Source organism: Octopus sinensis, linkage group LG1 (genome assembly GCF_006345805.1).
Source record: "Octopus sinensis linkage group LG1, ASM634580v1, whole genome shotgun sequence".
Lineage (NCBI taxonomy): Eukaryota > Metazoa > Mollusca > Cephalopoda > Octopoda > Octopodidae > Octopus > Octopus sinensis.
This window is the reverse complement of record NC_042997.1, coordinates 33000893-33023184: the sequence shown is the minus strand read 5'-3', so window position 1 is coordinate 33023184 and position 22292 is coordinate 33000893. Positions and strand designations below refer to the sequence as shown.

Genomic DNA, 22292 nt, shown 5'->3' with positions numbered 1-22292 from the left:
GCCTATTGATTCCCATTGATTTGAATTAATCATGCATTATCTCATATCTTCAAGATCTTGATGGTGTAATTACTTAATGTAGAATAACATTGTAGGGTAGGTGTGAGAGCCTGGATCTGGTCAGTTTGAACATAGAACAGATTAAATATTTTGGCCGGATATGGCCAGTTTAAATGCTAAAGGGTTAAAGCTTGACTTTAATATGGCACAGTCCAACAAATATACAGATATATACTCATTATCTACACTTCTGAATTAAATTCAACCTGTGAGCAGATTGCAGAGAGGTGTGTTCTGCCAGGATGTTATGCTCTGGATACATTAGATGAGTGCTCCAAAGACTAAATGGGTTATAGGATACACACTGAATATGTCAAGTGTTCTTAATATAGATGCACCCTAAGGATGTTAGCTGGCAGAATTGTTAGCATGCCAGGCTAAACGCTTGGCAGCATTTCGTCCATCTTTATGTTCTGACTGCAAATTCTTCTAAGGCTGACTTTGCTCTCATATTTTCTGGGTCAATAAAAAAAAGTACCAGTTAAACACTGAGGTTGATGTAACTGACATACCCCACTCCCCTGAAAATGCTAGCCTTGTATCAAAATTTTGAAACCATTATAAGTCACTGGAAAAGATGCCAGTTTTAAGGGTTTCATACATGAATGCATTTAAATGTAATACTCATTATTTTGCTGCTTAACCCTTTCGTTACTGAATTTATTTTGAGATGCTCAGTGTTTCTTCCAATTATTTTAAATATAACAAAGAATTAAGTAAAATAACATCGTTATCATTAAGCTAGAGTTAGGGACATAAATTGTGACTAAGGTTTGGTGGAAGGTTTTAATTCAGAACTTTTGAAAACCAGACATTTGTACTAAAGAGCCAGAGCTGGTTTCAGCCGGGTTGGTAACGAAAGGGTTAAAGAGGTAAACTGCCCTTTTCTATTGTATCTATTTACAGCAACATAAAGGAGCTCCCTCATTAAGAGTTAGATACTTTGGCCATAGATATTGCACAGCAACAGAAATTAACCTATCAGTTGGAAAGTCGCTGAATGCAACAGAATAGGGGTGTCTTAGATCAGTACTTCACTAATTGAGTGGTACCGTCCCCTCAGGGATGGGAGTACAAAACTTTATAGTTGTTACTTGGATCAAAGGGGCAGTGAACAGGGAAATAATAGATGCATCTGTAGTTTTTTTTTAGTCCATCCTGTTTAAATATTAACTTCGAAAATGTTTTAATGCACTAAAAAATAAGTGGCAGAAGCATTATTAATACCAATAGGTAATAGCTACCTTCCACTTAAAGTGGATACTGTGTTAAAATACTGCATTGTTGATTTTGATACTGTGAACTCTTGCATGTACTTGTGGTGTATTAAAGTATTTGTGTTTATATCACTGGCAGATAACAACTCTTAATGTTAGACTTTGAAATGTGAATAAATATACAACACCAAATATATATATCCCCTATGCTTATATAGCATTCACATGAAGAGTAGAGGTGTGAAGTCACTCATGTCAAACTAATATCAGAACTATATCCTTGATACTGTTATGATATTAAAATGAAGAAAGCATTGAGAAAGCATTAGCAAAATGGAAAAAGCAGTAGTTAAAAAAGCATGAGAAGCTCAGATGATCAACATTTTGTTAAATGATAGAGTCAGTTCTTAACCAGAGAAATACCCGATCAATGGGACATAACCTTATTTGACTTAGAGTTAAACAGTGGGATTGAATCCCACTTCAATATAGACATATGAGGAATGGAATACAACATTGCAAGTCAACAAAACATCAACAATTTTTACAATGCTTATTGTTGCTTATAAGAGTGATCCAGAGAGAGGGGTGGTAGGACAGGGCCCATTGAAAGCCACTAGTTTGGCTACAGAACAGCTCAACAAAGAGGATACAAACAACTAAGCCATAAGCTATCAAAACCTATTCTACTTGCCCACTTGTGACTTTCATAATATACACTATTGCATTTCAGTGTTGCTCTGCAGCTCTAGTAACACAGAACAAAGACTACATGGATGGCCAAGTCAAGCAATCAGTGGTGCAAATTCTCTGAACATCACTGGTTTTTGCAACACTAAAAGCCTCATTTGTTCCAAATTTTGCTGAAACATGCTTATACAGCAAAAGAAAAATTGTGGTGTTTTGATAGAATTCACTTTGAAAACATGTTATATAAACTACAAAAAAAATAAATTGTGGGGAAGTTATGAAGATGTCCAGACAATACACATGAAAGAGTAAAGTTTGGTCTTCAATTATGTAAAAGTAAGATATAGCTGAAGCAAAGAATTTGTAGATTGTACATAGTTATTTAACCAACATGCCATATATCTACTTCCACATCTGACTTGTAAGCATCATATCACCATGTCTATATCCAGAACCAAGATACTTAGGCCATAGGTGGTTAATTCATTGGTTGGTTTGCAATGGGTAATTCAATTCTAATCTACCTGAAACAGACTAGCATTCTATCCAGAAGTGGTTATGTCTTATCATGTATTGCTAAAAATAAATAAATAAAATACACACACAGGGATAATCCCTGGCTACAAAAATCTTGTGGTTCTGAAAAAGTTTAGCTTCTGTAACATTGCTTTCTTCACACAATGAAAATTTAATCCTTCTGTAAATATAACAAACTTCTGTCTTTGGATGAGGTTACTATAGATACTGTTGCAGACTCCTGTCCTTGAGTGAGATTACAGTTCACAGCCATAAACAATGGAGCAATGCAAGAGTTTCATTAGCTTCCAGTATCAAAATCCAATCTTCCAATGAATCAGAACCCAGTTGAACATCTCACAATATCGATTAAGCTTTCTATGGGATCCCAAATATCAAATAGGTTGCAAGAGGTTTTGTCCTTTATATCAAGCAACAATTAGAAGGTAGATGGATCTAAACAGTTTTATCACAACTTAGAATAAGTATTTGATAGCTGGGTTCCATTTTTGATGTCAATCATTCACTGTGAATTGGGATTAATGATACATTTTTTTTAACCATTTAGGATTTAACCAGCCATATCCATCCAAAATATTCTGTTTTATGTTCAAAATGGCCAATGCTGGTCCCCTCACTTCTACTCTACAAATGACATTCTAAAAATACGCAGGAGTGGCTGTGTGGTAAGTAGCTTGCTAACCAACCACATGGTTCCGGGTTCAGTCCCACTGCGTGGCATCTTGGGCAAGTGTCTTCTGCTATAGCCTCGGCCAACCAATGCCTTGTGAGTGGATTTGGTAGATGGAAACTGAAAGAAGCCCGTCGTATATCTGTATGTATATATATATATATATATATATATATGCGTGTGTGTGTTTGTCTCCCTAGGATTGCTTGACAACCGATGCTGGTGTATTTACGTCCCCGTCACTTAGCGGTTTGGCAAAAAGAGACCGATAGAATAAGTACTGGGCTTACAAAGAATAAGTCCCGGGGTCGATTTGCTTGACTAAAGGCGGTGCTCCAGCATGGCCACAGTCAAATGACTGAAACAAGTAAAAGAGTAAAGGAGAGAGCTACATCACTGAAATTCTAAGGCTACAAGACAGAATGTGATTAATTCACAATGAAGTGAATGAATATGCTGTACATTTGACAGAATAATTTGAATGCTAAAAGGGTTAAACTTGATTTAGACAATAAGAAAAATTAACACCAGTTCAGTAAATGGATTCATATGGAATGCACACTAACCACCATAATATTTGTACTGGACATGTTCACATATTCATCATGATGTCCAAATAAAGCAGTTACTAGACAAACCATTTCACTAACTGGATATATTGATCTTGCTATACTAACTTTGCAAGATACTGCTATATACTAAGCCTCGGTGTACCTAGCTTAAGAATAGACATCAAGCATATCTAGGAAAATAACCTTTAAAATGCTAGCGCAGGAGTGGCTGTGTGGTAAGTAGCTTGCTAACCAACAACATGGTTCCGGGTTCAGTCCCACTGCGTGGCATCTTGGGCAAGTGTCTTCTGCTATAGCCCCGGGCCGACCAATGCCTTGCGAGTGGATTTGGTAGATGGAAACTGAAGCCTGTCGTATATATGTATATATATATATGTGTATGTGTGTGTGTTTGTGTATGTGTGTTTGTCCCCCTAGCATTGCTTGACAACCGATGCTGGTGTGTTTACGTCCCCGTCACTTAGCGGTTCGGCAAAAAGAGACCGATAGAATAAGTACTGGGCTTACAAAGAATAAGTCCCGGGGTCGATTTGCTCGACTAAAGGCGGTGCTCCAGCATGGCCGCAGTCAAATGACTGAAAAGAGTAAAAGAGTATACTATCCAAGGTTAAATTTCCTTTCATCTGTTTGATTGTTTTAGAATGAGTAAAGTTAGGGATTTATTGGATAAAAAGCGGGGTTAAAAAAATACCTGAAAAATTAAAACTTGGTATTTGTTATAGCAAGGATCACAAAAGAATAAATACAATATCAAGTTATCATTTGGCCCATCCCTGAAATCAAAAATCTGCTAAAATTAGTTAGTATATGAAAGAAAAGCTTTAAAAAAGAAAAATGCATGCAAAAAATTATTAAAAAAAAAACAACATATATATATATATACAACAGCAATACAAAAACTCACGACAGAAAAGATTTTGTTTTTTGTTTTTTTTTTTAATTCCATTTCAAATTTTTAAAATTCAGTTTTGAATTTAACATTAATAAGAAATAACAAGGTGGTCTGCTCAGGATTTCTTTGTAACAAATTTAATTTTTCATGTTTTCATTAAAAAAAAAAAAAAATTATTACAACTTAATTTATGTTAGGACTGGAAGGTTGTAAGTAATCTTTCGATAGTTCATATCTAGTCACGTACCATTCCACTATAACCTACCCAGTCCCAGCAATTATTAGACAGAAATTTAAATGTACAATTTCAAGATGTAGCTCAAGGTGAAGTAACCTTGGTAAAATTAGAGCCAAAGAAAAAGCAAACAATAGAGTCTCTCAGCCAGGTAAATGTAAAGACTGAAGTAGAACATGTTCAACAAAATGGTATTTATTTAAGCTATACATATCATTCATTGACATTGAAAACTTAGTTATAAAAAGAAGTCTACAAAAATAGTTCAGGAGTTTTGAATAAGGCAAACTTCACTCCATAACCTGTAATAATGATGTCTGTCATGGTGCCTTTCATTTCTTGAGCATTGATTTACTTGGATGATTTTTTTTTTTAAATGTTAAAGCTGTTCAGAGGACTAATTTTACAATGATGTGGACTGCCAAATTTTAGAGGAGCGTATGAACAAACAGGAATTCTATCTGATCTCATACTACCAATTCAGTCTAGTTTGGTCTGTGTTTTTGTTTTTTTTTTTTTGTGTGTGTTTTTTTCACCAGAAATCACTTAACATGATTTGTTCACTACTCAATGCAGGGTTGCATATTCATATGCACAAAACATTTTAAATATATCAAAAATATTCATGTAAAACTTTTTCAAGTCGGTATTTCTTTAAAGTCACTTCTATATTTTCCCCCCCACACACTTTCCCATTCACACAAATGTTATGTCTCATGTATGTTGAATAATTTTGCTACTTCGTGTAAATCTTCACTTTCTACTCCATCTTTTAGAACTTTCCTAGCAATAGGCATCTTATTGAAAACATTCCACAAAAGAACTCCAACCACTACTTTGTCTCGCAAATAGAAAATTACACCTTTACCAAAATTCTCATCAGCATCAGGTGTAGCAAGCTGAGCAGCTGGCACCATGGAAGGTTTAGCAGACTCTTCAGTTTCCGATCGAAGACCTTCACCTGTGGCTTCTACAACAGCCTGTGGAGTATCTTTTTCAGTGGCCTTAGCAAAAACTCCAACTGTTGGTAAACTGGAATCTACAATACCAATTGCTTCATAACCCACATTTGGTCCTAGATCTGACCAGAACATAGACTGATGCCAATAAGCTTTTCCAGCACCAGCCATATTTTGCCCGGCCAAACGTCCGCTAACAACAGCGTGATCATGATGTTCCACTCGGCGCCGGCCAAGTTTGATATCATAAAAGCAAGCAGCATCACCAGCAACCCAAACATTAGATCGGGCTTCTAGCTCGGAGTTTACTCGAAAACCTCCAAATTTATCATCTACTTCAAGGCCAGAGGTTTTAGCTAATTCAGTATTGGGATCAAGACCAACAGCAACAACAACATGGTCAACATCAAGTGATGTGCCATTATTCAATTCTAAAGACACTTTATTATCCTTCAGAACAGCTGTTTGGACACTCACACCAGGTTGAACATCAACTCCTTCACTTTTAACCATTGAAGTTGTCCACAAACTAAGATATTCAGGAAGAACTTTACCCATGTTTCCAGATTCAGGAAAAAGCTGATAGACTTTCAAGTCATGTGACTGAGATTTCTTCCCTAAAGCACAGGCTAACTCACTGCCAAGGAACCCCCCACCAATAATGGCTACTGACTTGGCCTCTTCTAGATGTTTGTCCAAGCTACGGAAATCATCAATATTTCTAAATAGTGTGGTCTTCTCAGCTACATCTGAGCCAGCTTTTGACAATATTGGTAAATTTTTGGGCTTTCCTCCTGTAGCTATCAAACATTTGTCATATTTTATTACAGTACCATTGTCAAGATATGCTTGGCGTTTGCTAGCATCAAGCTTCACCACTTTTCGTCCAGACAAAACAGAAACACCACCATTTTCTTGATATGGTAATTTCTTGGGCTCTACATAAAATGCTTCAGGCTCAAAGAAAATACTTCTCTCTTTACCATTCCACTGCTTGAATTTCAAGTTCTTAACAGCTGACTTATCCTCACTGAACCAGAGTTCTTTAGAAAGGGGAGGTCGCATATAAGGAATGTAATTCTCCTCTCCAACAACAAGCACCTGAGCCTTAGGATCAGCCGATCTGATTGACCTACAATTAAAGTGGAGTATATTATGTAGGCAGGTTTAGGTGTATTTTTAAACAATTTAAATTGTTTACATCATTATTCTACTTGTAACCTAAATCTTTAAATAAGAAAATCATTTTATTCTTTATTTTAAAATATAATTATAATCAATATCATAAAATAATACATTGTTTAAATAAGTAAAAAAAGCAAGAGTTCTTTTTTTTACCCTGATTAGTAAACTCAGATAATGATTTGGAAAAATTTTTTTCCAGATAAACTCAAGAATAGTTTATAATAAACGTAAGATAAATAACTTTTCGCAATATTCATTACAAAATGAACACTGTTGATATAAACCCATTAATATTTCCACTCATCCTTTTTCTAATCGATTTTAACAGAAAATCCACTTATAAATAATATATCAGTATAAACAAAGAAAAACACAAAACCACCAGCAGTTTTTCACATGTTAATGTTAAAAAAAAAAAAAAACACAAAACAAATCCATTTAAAATGTGATCAGTTAATTAGTTGCAGTCAAACTTTGTTAAAAGAACATGCCAAGAAACTAAAAACTTTTCACAAAGAAAATTAAATACTGATTTATTACATAGATATTTGACACACAGAGAAAGGAAAATGAGAAGTTGTGATATTCAGGCTTTCCTCCCAAAAGTGATTTCAGAGAAAGAGTTTTAAGCAAGTGAATCTAGGCCATGCCTTCAATTCACAGAAGAGTATTATAGCTCAGAATTATACCACAGTCCTAATCATACAAATACCCCAAACATCAAAAGACAACCAGAGTAAAATATATATATACTATAAAAACTATTAAATAAAGGAAAAACACAGTTTGGAAGATTATTGTTCGATATTGGAAGATTAATGTTCAATAGTATGCACAATTGTCATTTTGCTCTAGAAAAAAAACATTCAAGGTTTCTTTTTAATTATTCATAAGTATTTATTGAAAAGGTACTTAACCCTTTCGTTACTGTATTTATTTTGAGATGCTCTGTGTTTCTTTCAATTATTTTAGATGTAACAAAGAATTTAGTAAAATAACTTAGTTATCATTAAGCTGGTGTTAGGAACAGTATTTGTGACCAAGGTTTGGTGGAAGATTTTAATTCAAAACTTATGAAAACAAGACATTTGTACTACAAAGCCAGAGCCGGTTTCAGCCGGGTTGGTAACGAAAGGGTTAACCCTTTCGTTACCAACCCGGCTGAAACTGGCTCTGGTTCTTTAATATAAATGTTTTGTTTTCATAAGTTTTTAATTCAAATCTTCCACCAAATCTTAGTCGCAATTTATGTTCCTAATACTAGCTGAATGATAACAATGTTATTTTATTAAATTCTTTGTTATATTTAAAATTATTGAAAGAAACACAGAGCATCTCAAAATGAATACAGTAACAAAAGGGTTAAGGTACTTCTACAGACCATAAATAGACTAATCACACTCCTATTGAAAGACATTTTAAACTGATCTGATAAGGGCAGAATCTAAGTATAAATGTATATGAAACTCAAAGTCCCAGTCAACATGAATCTTACAATAAATTTGACTCTACTCTCAGTACTGAGTTCCCACACTTGCAGCAAACATTATTTTGTTAAAATAATTAATCTCAATTTAACAGATATCCAGCTATAAGATTTCAAACTTCAACTGCTTTTAAAATTAAAACATTATCTGAAAGCTTGTTCAAATTTTCAGTCCTTTTAAATAAGGTAAGTGCAGTTCTACTGATCACATGCTAATGGATGCAAACCTATGCTTAATATTGAGCACAAAACAGCAAGGTCAAAGCTTACCACAGCTAAAGCTATTTGTTTTGCACTGTTTACTAAGAAATTTAATTGACTGGCCACAGTATCCTGCAGACTACTACTACTCTGTGGCAGAATGGATGAGTGTTGAAACAGCAGGTAGTAAAAGCCCATGAGACTAATCTCAACCCATGCTCTGTAGTTTGTTTTAGTTTTCACAGTCAAGGCCATACTGGAGCAGCAACTATATATGAAATTTAATGATGAACAGACACTAAATTATGTCAGACTTTTGCACATAAGGGTGTTTTTTTTTTTGTGCTTTTTTTTTCTCTCAGGAAAATTAAATATGCATAACTTATAGTTAATAACTATAGTGAATAACCAGCAAGAATTACGTAGCTCTAATCCATTGAACATGGTACCACAGAGAAATCATTCCCTAAATATTTTGGGATGGTAAGTGATGGTAGCTATAATTTAAAAAACAACAATATTTAAGAATCTCCTATCAAGTGTAATGCTACAATCTAAAATTGGGTAAATACACTTGTCTGCTAACTAATTAGTTAAAAACAAGACAGACATTTGTGAAAAACATTAACTGATTACTAGACTGATTAAAGTCTAATCATGCAGTAAACTATGAGCTAACTATTATAAATGTTCCTTCTGTGAGATATATGGAATCAAAGTTAGAGCTAAATTAAACAATCTGTACAGGTCAGCCATATTTTGCAGACCTATATCCAAATGATGGGTTGGTTGTTCACCTATGATCATCCTCTTGTTCTGAAGGTCAAGGACTACATTTTCTGTTATGTCCTTTCCTTTTTTTTAAGATAACAGGATGTGATTTAAAGATTTGGCTGTTATTTCTAGCAAGCCCAGTAATCACTTAGAGACTTCTTTGTCAGGTCATCTATCCACATATAGCTTCTATGACTGTTTGCTATCATACTACTGGGGTACTATTAAAGTAGGAGGATGTCAAATGACACACAGTGACAGTTTGAAAATGAACAGTCAAAGGACGAGTTGTTCATTTTACTTTCACTTTAGTTCTAAACAGTATGTGAGTATAGTAGATGCTTTCAAAAATAAAAGAATTTAAAGTTTAGTCTTACACACATACACATAGTATGATATTTTACAAAGTAAGAAAAGGATTAATTTCTTTTATTTCATCTAAATAGATATGGCATTCTCTAAGATTAATAAAACTTCCATCATTTTTGATGGCACAAATATAATAGTTTGTATCATGAAAGACCACAACTGGAAGTTCTTGTGTGTCAACACAAATGTAAACCATTTCATATATATATATATATATAGGCACAGGAGTGGCTGTGTGGTAAGTAGCTTGCTTACCAACCACATGGTTCAAGGTTCAGTCCCACTGTGTAGCACCTTGGGCAAGTACCTTCTACTATAGCCTCAGACTGACCAATGCCTTGTGAGTGGATTTGGTAGATGGAAACTGAAAGAAGCCCATCAAATATATATATGTATGTATGTATGTTTTTATGTCTGTGTTTGTCCTGCCCTCCACCCCATCATTGCTTGACAACCAGTGTTGGTGTTTAGGTCCCCATAACTTAGCAGTTCAGCAAAAGAGGCTGATAGAATAAGTACTAGGCTTTAAAAAAAAAAAAGTCCTGGGGTTGATTTTTTCAACTAAAAAAACTCTTTAATGACTGAAACAAGTAAAATAATATATATATATATATATATATGTGTGTGTGTATGTACCACTGACACAAACTTGAAAAAGTAGATGTAAAAACCCCAGTAAAATAAGACTTCCCAAACATTAAACTCCTTTGACACAGCATACTAACATACTCAATTTTTATGTATTATTATAACTATACATACATACATAAATACATACACACATACACCTCTCAGTGTAGGAAGGTTATCATCTCCATGATAGCTTTAACATCCACTTTTCTGAGGAAATTCTTTGAGGCAGATTCTGCAGCTGCATGCTTTTATGCTTTTCCTGTTACCAGCCCTTGACTGGTAACAAGGTATTATTTCCCTGAGTCCTTCCAACAACAATGGTCACATGAAACATATCCGACTCAAAAGCTGGGTAAGTTTTTATGGAAGACCGTAATGACACCATTTATATGTATAGTGACAGCTTTTAATCAGTGTAGAAATGTCAAAGGGAAAATACAAATACACACACACATACATACATATATATATATATATATATATATGGCAAGTGAAAATCAAAATTGTAATCTATCAACATCAATGGAATTTGTAGCTGTGATAGCAGTGCCGGTGGCACGTAAGAGAACCATCAGAATGTGGCCGTAGCCAGCGCCTCCCCGACTGGCCTCCGTGCCGGTGGCACGTAAAAAGTACCATCCGACCGTGGCCGTTGCCAGCTTCGTCTGGTCCCCGTGCCGGTGGCACGTAAAAAGCACCATCCGATCATGGCCGTCTGCCAGTCTCGTCTGGCACCTGTGCCGGTGGCATGTAAAAAGCACCCACTACACTCATGGAGTGGTTGGCGTTAGAGAGGGCATCCAGCTGTAGAAACACTGCCAGATCAGACTGGAGCCTGGTGCAGCCTCCTGGCTTCCCAGACCCCAGTTGAACCGTCCAACCCATGCCAGCATGAAAAGCGGACGTTAGATGATGATGATGATGTGTGTACAACAGGTTTGTTACAATTTGTCAGTCTACAGCTGTAGCAGTAGACATTAACTCAACAATACTGTACATTTAGAATATAACTTTAAACCCTGTAGTTCCAAAGATGTAAGTTTCCACAATTTCAAGGTCATTCACATATTTTACCCCATAGTTTAAATTTGTTACAAACTATTTATTATTACCTGCCTGCTTGAATATGTCTACATACACATACATATATATATATATATATATATAATATATTATCTTAAAATTGTTTAAAGATTTTAACTGCGCTTAGTAGTACTAAGAATTAAATATTTGTACCAAATCCATGCCCTTTTAATTCCAGCATTTATAGGCATTTTTTTTAAAGGTGTTAATGTTATTTAATCCCAAGAAAATTCAATGAGATGATTACCTGGTACTTTCCTACCTGTTTGTACACTAACAACTACAGCAAATGCTTTTTGTGTTATTTATTAAGGTGGTAAGGTGATGGTTTAAGGGAGATTTAGCCACTATTTCTAGTAACATAAAGTGATTACATAAAGGCTCCCTCATTGGAAGTAAACTGATAACATTGTTGGCTTAGGTAGCTCTAGTTGAATCTTAAGTATAATAATGACCTACTGAACTAACCTACATTAATTGTTGACCCTATATAACATTCTGTTAGTTTTAGTTATCAAAACAAAGAATCACCCTTGGCAACTAGTGGCTTTAGATGATTCTGAAGAATAAATAATGCTGGTAGTTATTCCAGGTTTGCTTTAAAAATCTACCTATTTAATTAGGTAAATTAACAAATAAAAACTTTCTTTAATATTTTTAAATTTACACATATGGTAGCTTCAGATTCCTAATACAATTATTCTTTATCATGATACAATATCTTTTGTCATTTTATAGTTATTTGATATAAAGGGTTTTTTTAATTATCTTTTTTATTGTTGCTCATTACATATGTCTGTATGAATGAAACAATTTAGGCTAACAACTGTGTCCAAAGCATGAGTTAATGGCTGTAATAACAGAATAGAAACAAAAGCATGCCTGAAACATTGAAACTACAGTGGTGCCCCAGTCTGGTTACTGATTGAAATCAATAAAAGCATATGTCAATGAAAAGCTGTCTTTTTCGCTATAGTATATTTCATATAATTGACAATTATAAAAAGATAGAGATGAAATGACAACAGTGAATAAACAGCAGGAGAAAATATACATCTAAGCAGGCAAGGGCATCCATTTTCGAGAAGCAGGTCACAAAGGACAAGGCCACACTACTAAAAAAAAAAAATTAAAGGTAATTTTTCATTAGGTATACCAATCAGAGAGCTCTGTGAATTGCAGGTTGCCTGTGACTACAGTAAAGCAATGATCACCAGAAGGATGATTCTGGCTAAGTAATAATCCTAATCAGCTGCTTGACAAAATCTATGGGACAAAGGTATTTTAGTGAGTTGGGTAATTTGATCAGCATTTCTGAATGTAGCAATCTCGCCTGCATAGGTTTGGCATATTGATTAAAAAATCAGGCCTTGAAACACTGTCTGCAACAATTTCCTGAAAACATATGACTGACCTTGAGGAGTTAATGAATTAATGCTATGCACAAACATTATCATTGTTGTTTATGCTGATGTTTCAAAGACTGGAATTTTGAATTTACTTGAACAGTTAATGCAAGATGGAGCACAAGGAGTGAATATTAGATATTTTTTTTCTGCTGGAATATGAATAAGCATTGTAAATTAGAATTATCAACTGTCATAAATTGCCAACCAAATATAGGTTTTGCCAACCAGGACATGACTGACATATACTTTCCCAATTCACTAACTTACCATGCTAACAGGAATTAAACATATAAAGGGGTTTAATGCGAAATTTAAGTGATATTAATCACAATTCTAATTAAACAGTGTAAATACATACATTTAACAAATGTTTATTCAGGAGAGAATATTTTTGTGCTATCAAACTTATTCTTTTAATTTATCTCATTTGTATGTAAGTAATATGATTAAAACCTCTTCTGCTGACCCAAATATTTAGAATGATAGAAACGTATAAAAGTGGGTTGCTGTAATTAGCAAATCGAGTTCAGTTTAAAGAAGAAAATCTCTTTGAATTAAATGTTACTGAGTTACCCAGATCAGCTCTAGTTGTGCAGAGATTGGAACAGAGGTAGTCAATCAAATCTAGAGAATGTCATAAGCCAGTTGGTTGATCTGAAATTTTAAAATTCAGGATGGGACATACTACAGGTTAGGTGAGTATCAATTTCTAAAGGATTTTATAACAGAACAACTCTCATGACCTTTATTAGCTAAGTGCCCTCGTTTAATTACAAAGTGGCAAAATCTAGAATAGAATGGGAATTAAACCCAATAATCACAAAAATTAGGGGGAAAAATGCAAAAACAAGAGGATGAGTGGAAAACCTGATCATTTTTCCCTAAATTAAATAATTGAATAGTCAAGAAATATTCACTTTCATATGATCAGAAACTGGACATAGAATTTTCATGTTCTTTGCTTTTTTTTCCCTTACAATGTTTCCCAGTTTTTCTTTCTGTGATTCCAATGTCACATACCTTAATCTATTTCACAAAAAATTTTTTGAAGTTTATAAGTTCATAAAAGTTCCTAAATTATTTTATAGTGACAATGTCAAATATGACAATTCCAGTAACATCCACCCACATACAAGCACTATTGGTGCCAGTGTATTTGACCAATGCAACAATAGATAACATATCAAATGTATTCTATCATGATAAAATAATATACGATTTTCTTCTTAATTTTTTATTCTTTTGTAATTGAAGAGTATTCAGATGTAAAATTTTAAAGATATCAAAAAGTGCATATGTTAAAATATCAAAATTATCAAAAAGATTTTTAAACATTTACAGAAAAAAATGGACCCAATTTGTAAGATTTCAACAAAATATTAACAATAAGGATTTCTAGCTTTGTCACAAGGTGACTTTTATTTTTATTTCTTGCTTTTTTTTTTTTTTCTTAAGGAGGTAGCTGGTTTAATCGACTTCAGTAATAGACTGGCTGCTTAGTTTTATGGGAGATGAAAGGTGAAGTCGACAACATTGGGATGTGAACATATCACAAAAAAAAAAAAGAAATGATATTCAATGGAATTAGAAAAATATAGCATCTTGTAAGTTGGAATCAATTCGACAAATCATTTCCTATTACCGATTCTGTTTCATAAACTTAATATACGCTGTAATAGTTGATTTCGTTTGAGATCATGTACCAGTAATACATAATATAGTGGCAGTGACAGCAAGCAAATGCTTCGACAATTCCATGCTACTCTTTGCATTGCAACGAGTTCAGGTGAGGATAGTAACACCAGGTTGACTTGTTAATCAATATAATAATATTCAGCAGTCAGTATCCGCCCAACGATTTTATAGGGGACAAAGAAATATTTTCAGTACTGTCAAACTAGCGTTTAAAATTTTAATACATGAATCCACATGTTGTAGATGTTCGATAAATTAGCAATTGACAATAATAATTTCAATATTCTAACCCACCCCTTATCGATTATAGGTCAAACTTATAAAAAGTAAAGAGTTCCAAAACAGCGATAGAGATAGTAAATTAGTGTCTATATATATATATATATAATTATCGCAATTGTGTTAGCATACTTGATTGACTATCACGCTGAAGAAATATGTGTGTATTAGTAAGATTACGAAGAAAATTGAATTCAAATCTATGTATATAATATATATATAAGACCAAAAACAATCGATAGACAAAGTTAGGCAAAACCATACCTAAATGCTGCAAATGAAGCAGTACCAGCCCCAATTAATAAATAAGGGACGTGTGCAGGGATAGCGGGCACTTGAGACCAATCGATTGAAGTCGCTTTCGATTCGGGTGCAACATTTTCGGCTGTTCTGGTGGTAGCCTCAACTTTCGGAGTTTCTGGCTCGGCAGCTGTAGTTGGTGGCGATGATGGAGTGTCTTCTGCAGGTGGAGGTGGTGTCTCTTCAGGGGGAGGTGGAGGTGGTGTGTCTTCTGGGGGAGGTGGTGGTGGTGTGTCTTCTGGGGGAGGTGGTGGTGGTGTGTCTTCTGGGGGAGGTGGTGCAGCTGGTTCTTCAGCAGGGGCAGGTGCAACCGGTTCTTCGGCCGCAGGGGCAGCCGGTTCTTCGGCAACAGGGGCAGGTGCAGCCGGTTCTTCGGCCACAGGGGCAGGTGCAGCTGGTTCTTCGGCAGCAGGTGCAGCCGGTTCTTCGGCCACAGGGGTAGGTGCAGCCGGTTCTTCGGCCACAGGGGTAGGTGCAGCCGGTTCTTCGGCCACAGGGGTAGGTGCAGCTGGTTCTTCGGCAGCAGGTGCAGCCGATTCTTCTGCGACCGGTTCTTCTGCAGCAGGGGTGGGTGCGACCGGTTCTTCAGCAGTAGGGGTTGGTGTAACCGGTTCTTCTGCTGGAACAACATCCAAATCTGGTCCAACGGAACTTTCTTCAACAACAGCTTCAGCGCTATCAACAGTGGCTGCAGTACCGGCACCAAGACCAATTGCTTCTGGCTTTATTGGAATAGATTTAATGTCCGGGCCTGAATTCCATTTGAAACAATTCATCTTGTACATTGTAAACCCTGTAACCACGAAAAAAGCGGAACTTACGGCTAAGAAGATGTTGTTTGAGCGGTTAAGGTTATGGAATGATTCCTGCCAGGATCCCTGAGGTACAGGTAGATCATCCATCCTACTCTTCTGTTGCACATCGATTTCTTTATCCGTTTTGTGTCCATGTCCAGACATACATCGAGCAAGTGTCATATTGGCAGTAGAAGCATTTTCCTGAGGACAAACACCAAGTAGTTCATTATTTCGTAAATTCCTTAAAAAAGTAGAGGACGGTTGTTTCGATAGGGAAGGTCGAAGATGGCAACCTGTACCGTAAAATCGCCGCAAAGGAACCCTGCCTTGACAAGAACTGACGACACAGCGATACATCTTTGTTTTCTTCTTGTATCAGAGATACTTAACAAAGTATATATTTATATATACTGCGGTTATTAATTAGTGGTAAAAACCGAGACAGCGCTGTGTCGAATTATACATGAACTACACGTGTACGAAAGAGCGACATTATACAATCTAACACATTAGTAAAGAACAAGCCTCGTTCTGAATGATATGAAGGTCAATGCGTGTGTATATGTATGTACTAAAGTGCGCATGTATTTATGTAGTTATATGTATGCGTGTATAAGTGCTTGTGTATGTGAAGAGAGAGAGAGAGAAAAGAAAGGTATGTGTTAAGTGAGGGAAGAAAGTAGGAGAGAGAGAGAGAGAAAGAAAGATGTATTAAGTGAGGGAAGGAAGCAGAAGAGAGAGAAAGAAAGATATGTGTTAAGTGAGGGAAGGAAGCAAAAGAGAGAGAAAGAAAGAAAGATATGTGTTGAGTGAGGGAGGGAAGCAGAAGAGAGAGAAAGAAAGATATGTGTTATGTGAGGGAGGGAAGCAGAAGAGAGAGAGAGAGAGAAAGATATGTGTTAAGTGAGAGAAAGAAAGAAAGATATGTGTTGAGTGAGGGAGGGAGGCAGGAGAGAGAGAAAGAAAGAAAGATATGTGTTATGTGAGGGAGGGAAGCAGAAGAGAGAGAGAGAGAGAAAGAAAGATATGTGTTGAGTGAGGGAGGGAAGCAGCAGAGAGAGAGAAAGAAAGATATGTGTTGAGTGAGGGAGGGAAGCAGAAGATAGAGAAAAAAGAAAGAAAGAAATGTGTTATGTGAGGGAGGGAAGCAGAAGAGAGAGAAAGAAAGAAAGATATATGTTGAGTGAGGGAGGGAAACAGAAGAGGGAAAAGACGAATGAAACTATGTCAGTGCACATGTAATTTAATACGAAGCCGTCCTATATTATGGCAAATGTGTGCATATGTATTTTCCAATGTCATTCAGTCAAACACCAGGGGTGATACAAGCGATCGTTGCCTTCCTTGAAGCTCCTGCGATGTTATATTCAATTATTATTTTAAATCTATTCTCATTTAAAACACTTTCTTATATCATTATTTTAAATTATATTTTTCTTATTTTTATGTTTTTCTAAGGTGACGTTCATTGACTGCTTACTACGTCACGAGTTTTGCGCTAATGCATATATTTATCTAGAAGTGCACTTGAACTTTGGCAGAATCTCTTGCACTTTTAGAGTTAATTTTTTTATTTATTTATTCTGGTCATCTCCAAAGGTTGCGAATACATATTTATAGCTTGCTGAATTAAATTTATATGCTTTATACGCGGTTTTAGAACAAATTTTTGCAATTAACGATGAAAACAAGTTTTTATAGCTTAAATACTGGTGAAATTACTTAGAATTAGGTGTAACAGACTTCGCACTTTGCTGTTAGTTGATATTCACCTCCTTGGAATTTCGGAGGTATAAGATAAAAGCATAGGCATTTTGCGTTACCTTTAATTTTTCTTGCTTCTCATCCAATTTATTCGCAGTTATTTTGAGCAACCTACTTATTTCGAATTCCAACGTTTTTTAAGACTATTGTAGGCTTAGAGATACCTTTTAATGTATTAGAATTAGTTGAATTATTAAATATTATTAAAAAAACTGAACTCGATTATTTCTGTTACATTTGAAGGCATTATTTTGGGGGGTTTTTTGGCATTCTGTGGATACTCTACATCAGTGGTTTTCAACCAGGGTTCCGCCAGTACAGTCCAGGGGTTCCGCAAGAAGTTACAAAACTGCTAAAATCGGCAGTAATTTTTAATTCTCCTGTGCAGATATGTGTGCATAAGACTATTAAATTATTGCACAGGGGTTCCTCGAGCGAGTGGAATGTTTCCTTGGGGTTCCGCTCCAGCAAAAAGTTTGAAAAGCACTGCTCTACATATATTAATTTTGTCTATTCTATGTCTATACATCGAACAATTGTCATGTTGACAAGAAGTGCAATGTTTACCCTGGCGGGAAAATATCTTAAGCCTGAGAAATGTATTTTATCGCTTTTTTTTTTTTTTAGCTAAGAGTTCTATATTTCCGATCTATACATTTCCAAACGTTAAAAAATGTATAATTAATACGTATGTGCGCGCTCATAAACATCGAAAAAGGAAAAATAATAACGATAAACTTAAATTACTTAAATAGAATTTAATTTTACACTGGTAGAGTCGTTAGAGTGTCGGATAGAATGTTTCGTGGTATTTCTTCAGAAACCCTGAATTGAAATGTCACCGAGGTAAGATTAGCCTTAAGTCCTCTTCTGGTCGATCAAAAATAAAAGGCACCATTCCAAAACAGTGGATTGGGGGAGAGGGCACTGTAAGAAAGTCGAACTGTATCTTTGCAGTATTTGTTCTGGTTCTTTGCGTTTTGAGTTCAAATCCTGTTTTGTCCTGATTTCATGAGGATACCATGTTTTCTTATAAATGAAGATACTATTTCTGTTAATGCTTACCAACTTATTCGAACACAAACCAGATTCATCGAAGCCGTCTTTAACATTGTCTTAGAAATTTTGGTCAGTTGTGGTTTTTTTAATGGTTCAGTTATCAACAACTCTTCACTGATTACAAATTTACTATCGATTTCTCTAAGAAATAAAAGTATCAATCACATGATTAACTGCAAGACTTTTAGAAACAGCTCTATATTTTATGGTGTACGAGAAGGGAGAAGATTGACAGCATCAGATTTCCCCTGCCTTAATATTTTAATGGCAAACTTGAATGAATCGAACCTTTGATCTATCACTAAATGTTTCATTTGAAATATTTCCATTCTCTTGCAATTTCTATAACTGCATAAACTTAATTTTTGACTATATAAATTTATGTATTTAATTTTATTTTTTAGAATTAAGGAACTGGAAAATGTCAGAGACGTGCCACCTTACAATAATGTAACATTATCACTTTAATCTGGTGCGACTGTTTAAAGTGTGTACTCCTGTCTTGGTGTCAGGTGATGGTCATAAGACAAATGTCACCATCACACAAGTAGTGTTCTTTGTTCCTAGTTTACCAATGAGGAGATAGTTGAATGTTAGTAACAGGAATGGCTTCTGGCTGTAGTAAATCTCTATCTTACCTATGCAAGTATGGTAAAGTGGACATTAAAATGATGATGCTGTGTAGGTACTTTTAAGATTATTTCTATTGATGACTTACTGAAATACTGACACAGTATTTGCAACATCAACTGGAACTCATGTAAATTTATAAAGATCCCCAACTGTTTGGAAAGCTACCTATGGTCTTTATACCATCTTAATAATAAATGTTACTTGAGTCAGTTTTGTTATACTATTTATGTCTATAACTCTTTACTCTTTTACTTGTTTCAGTCATTTGACTGCGGCCATACTGGAGCACCGCCTTTAGTCGAGCAAATCGACCCCGGGACTTATTCTTTGTAAGCCCAGTACTTATTCTATCGGTCTCTTTTGCCGAACCGCTAAGTTACGGGGACATAAACACACCAGCATCGGTCGTCAAGCAATGCTAGGGGGACAAACACAGACACACACACACACACATATATATATATATACGACAGGCTTCTTTCAGTTTCCGTCTACCAAATCCACTCACAAGGCTTTGGTCAGCCCAAGGCTATAGTAGAAGACACTTGCCCAAGGTGCCACGCAGTAGGACTGAACCCGGAACCATGTGGTTGGTAAACAAGCTACTTACCACACAACTAGATTATATATATGGGGAATTTAATAAACATCAAACTCAATAAATGATTGAAAATTTAGAAGATTTACTGTAAGCCATTTCCTTTTGGAATTGCTAATAACCAAATTCTTTGATTTTCATCAAAAGTTTGGTTTCCTCAGCTGTTTTGAAATTTCCAGATCTATAAATTCATTATCTACCTCATTTTATTGCTGTGATTTGGTTGCAACAGGTTTGCAGTTTGAAGTGAAATATTAAAATATTTAGCTAGTTTCCCAACCACTTATTAGTGAATAAAATTACAAGTTGACCAAAAAAAAAAAAAATTCATGACCCATTATAAAGAACACTAATTTCATTTTGTAATTTCAAGTAAAATATAACATCATTTAACACCTGTTGCCCATACTGGCATGGGTTGCACAGTTTGGCCAGCTGAGGAGCTGCACCAGTCTGATTTAGCATGGTCTCTATGGTTGGATGCCTTTCCTGATGCCAACCACTTTACAGAGTGTGCTAGGTGTATTTATGTGACACCAGAGTGGAGGCGCAATGGCCCAGTGGTTAGGGCAGCGGACTCGTGGTCGTAGGATCGCGGTTTCGATTCCCAGACCGGGCGTTGTGAGTGTTTATTCTGTTTATTGAGTGAAAACACCTAAAAGCTCCACGAGGCTCCGGCAGGGGATGGTGGTGATCCCTGCTGCACTCTTTCACCACAACTTTCTCTCACTCTTACTTCCTGTTTTTGTTGTACCTGTATTTCAAAGGGCCGGCCTTGTCACTCTCTGTGTCACGCTGAATATCCCCGAGAACTACGTTAAGGGTACACGTGTCTGTGGAGTGCTCAGCCACTTACACGTTAATTTCACAAGCAGGCTGTTCCATTGATTCGGATCAACCGGAATTCTCGTCGTCGTAACCGACGGAGTGCTTCCATCCCATGTAACACCAGCACAGGACTCTTGCAAGTCAATCCTTTTCACCAGTGGGTACGGCCTTAACAGTTCTGCTGTGGAGTACAAGTTTTCTTGAGTACATCAAGGCGCCAGGCTACTCGGTCCTTTGTCATCTCATCTAAAAGGTCCAGTGTCCTGAGGTTGTCCTTCAGTACTTTGTCCCATGTCTTCCTGAGTTTCCCTCTTCCACGTGTTCCATTTACTTTAAAAGATCAGCATTTTATAGAACTGTCAGCATCCATCTGCATCACACGACCAAATCAGTGCAGTCTTCTCTCTTGCACACAGTATCTAATTCCTCTTACACCTAACTTCTCTGTCATTACCCAAGCACTCTGTCAAATTTGTACACTTACATTACACATCCAGCAGAGCATACTAACCTCATTCTTCTCTAATCTTCTCATGTCTTCTGCATTGAAGACCTATATCTTACTACCATGTAGAATTGCTATCATATAATTGCATCATACAATCTGCCTTTCACTCAGTGGGAGAAACCTTTTGTGGCCAAAAGAGGTAAAAGTTTTACTGATTTCCTCCATCCTATTCTTATTCTAGCTTTTACACTCTCCATGCATCCTCCCCACCTACTACTAATTTGGTCCCTACTACATCTAATAAGCCACCAGAGTATTTCAGAGAATCAATTTCTTGAGTCCATGTAGTTTTTATTGATCCTGTGCATCTTCCACATATGAACATTACTGTTTTTATATAATCTATCTATTATAAATGATTGGAGTAGCTTTTCCAAATTGTTGTTGCTGTTTTTATGGATATTTTAGTATTATGAAATCCATGTATGTGTTCGTGTGTATCCCTGTTTTAACATCATGTGATGGTTGTAAAAGAGTATCACTATCATATAAGCAATGCTATTTGTTCCCAGTCTCCCATGTAAAACACATCTGGCCATGGGGAAATATTACCTTACCTAAAAACAGGTGAGGGTTGGCAACAGGAATGATATTTAACCATAGAAAATCTGCATCAACAAATTTCATGTGACTCATGCAAGCTTGGAACAGTGGACATTGAAGATGATGAATAATAATGATGATCACGTAAAAAGCACCATCCGAACGTGGCCGATGCCAGCGCTGCCTTGACTGGCTTCTGTGCCGGTGGCACGTGACCTGCTGTGCTTGAGGAGACATATTGAGTCAAGTACATCAACATCAAAATAAATATCAAATGGAAATTGTAGTTGTGATACCTATGCCGGTGGCACGTAAA

The 22292-nt window shown here is 35.9% G+C and overlaps 1 protein-coding gene across 4 annotated transcripts; it reads right to left on the bottom strand.

The window, feature by feature from the left end:
• Nucleotides 1-5050: 5050 nt before the first annotated feature.
• Nucleotides 5051-16585, bottom strand: LOC115208864 (apoptosis-inducing factor 1, mitochondrial). 4 transcript variants are annotated; one of them, XM_036498994.1, is made up of 4 exons: nt 15864-16585; nt 15771-15833; nt 15211-15677; nt 5051-6964 (listed from the first exon to the last, which is right to left on the bottom strand). In XM_036498994.1, exons 1-4 carry the CDS (start codon nt 16398-16400, stop codon nt 5581-5583), a joined length of 2451 nt encoding a protein of 816 aa, XP_036354887.1. In that variant the 5' UTR covers nt 16401-16585; the 3' UTR covers nt 5051-5580. The 4 variants fall into 4 exon arrangements, with proteins under 4 accessions (XP_036354887.1, XP_036354870.1, XP_036354854.1 ...); XM_036498977.1 differs by having other exon boundaries at nt 15771-16584; XM_036498961.1 differs by having other exon boundaries at nt 15211-15833; nt 15864-16584.
• Between the last annotated feature and the right edge of the window lie 5707 nt (nt 16586-22292).

Bases quoted from the DNA above. Each gene is read 5' to 3' on its own strand.
- LOC115208864 (XM_029777111.2), bottom strand. From the start codon at position 16,400: ATGTATCGCTGTGTCGTCAGTTCTTGTCAAGGCAGGGTTCCTTTGCGG. The intron at 6,965-15,210 runs GTATGGTTTTGC...CTTTAATTGTAG, and splicing joins GCTTCATTTGCAGCATTTAG to GTCAATCAGATCGGCTGATC.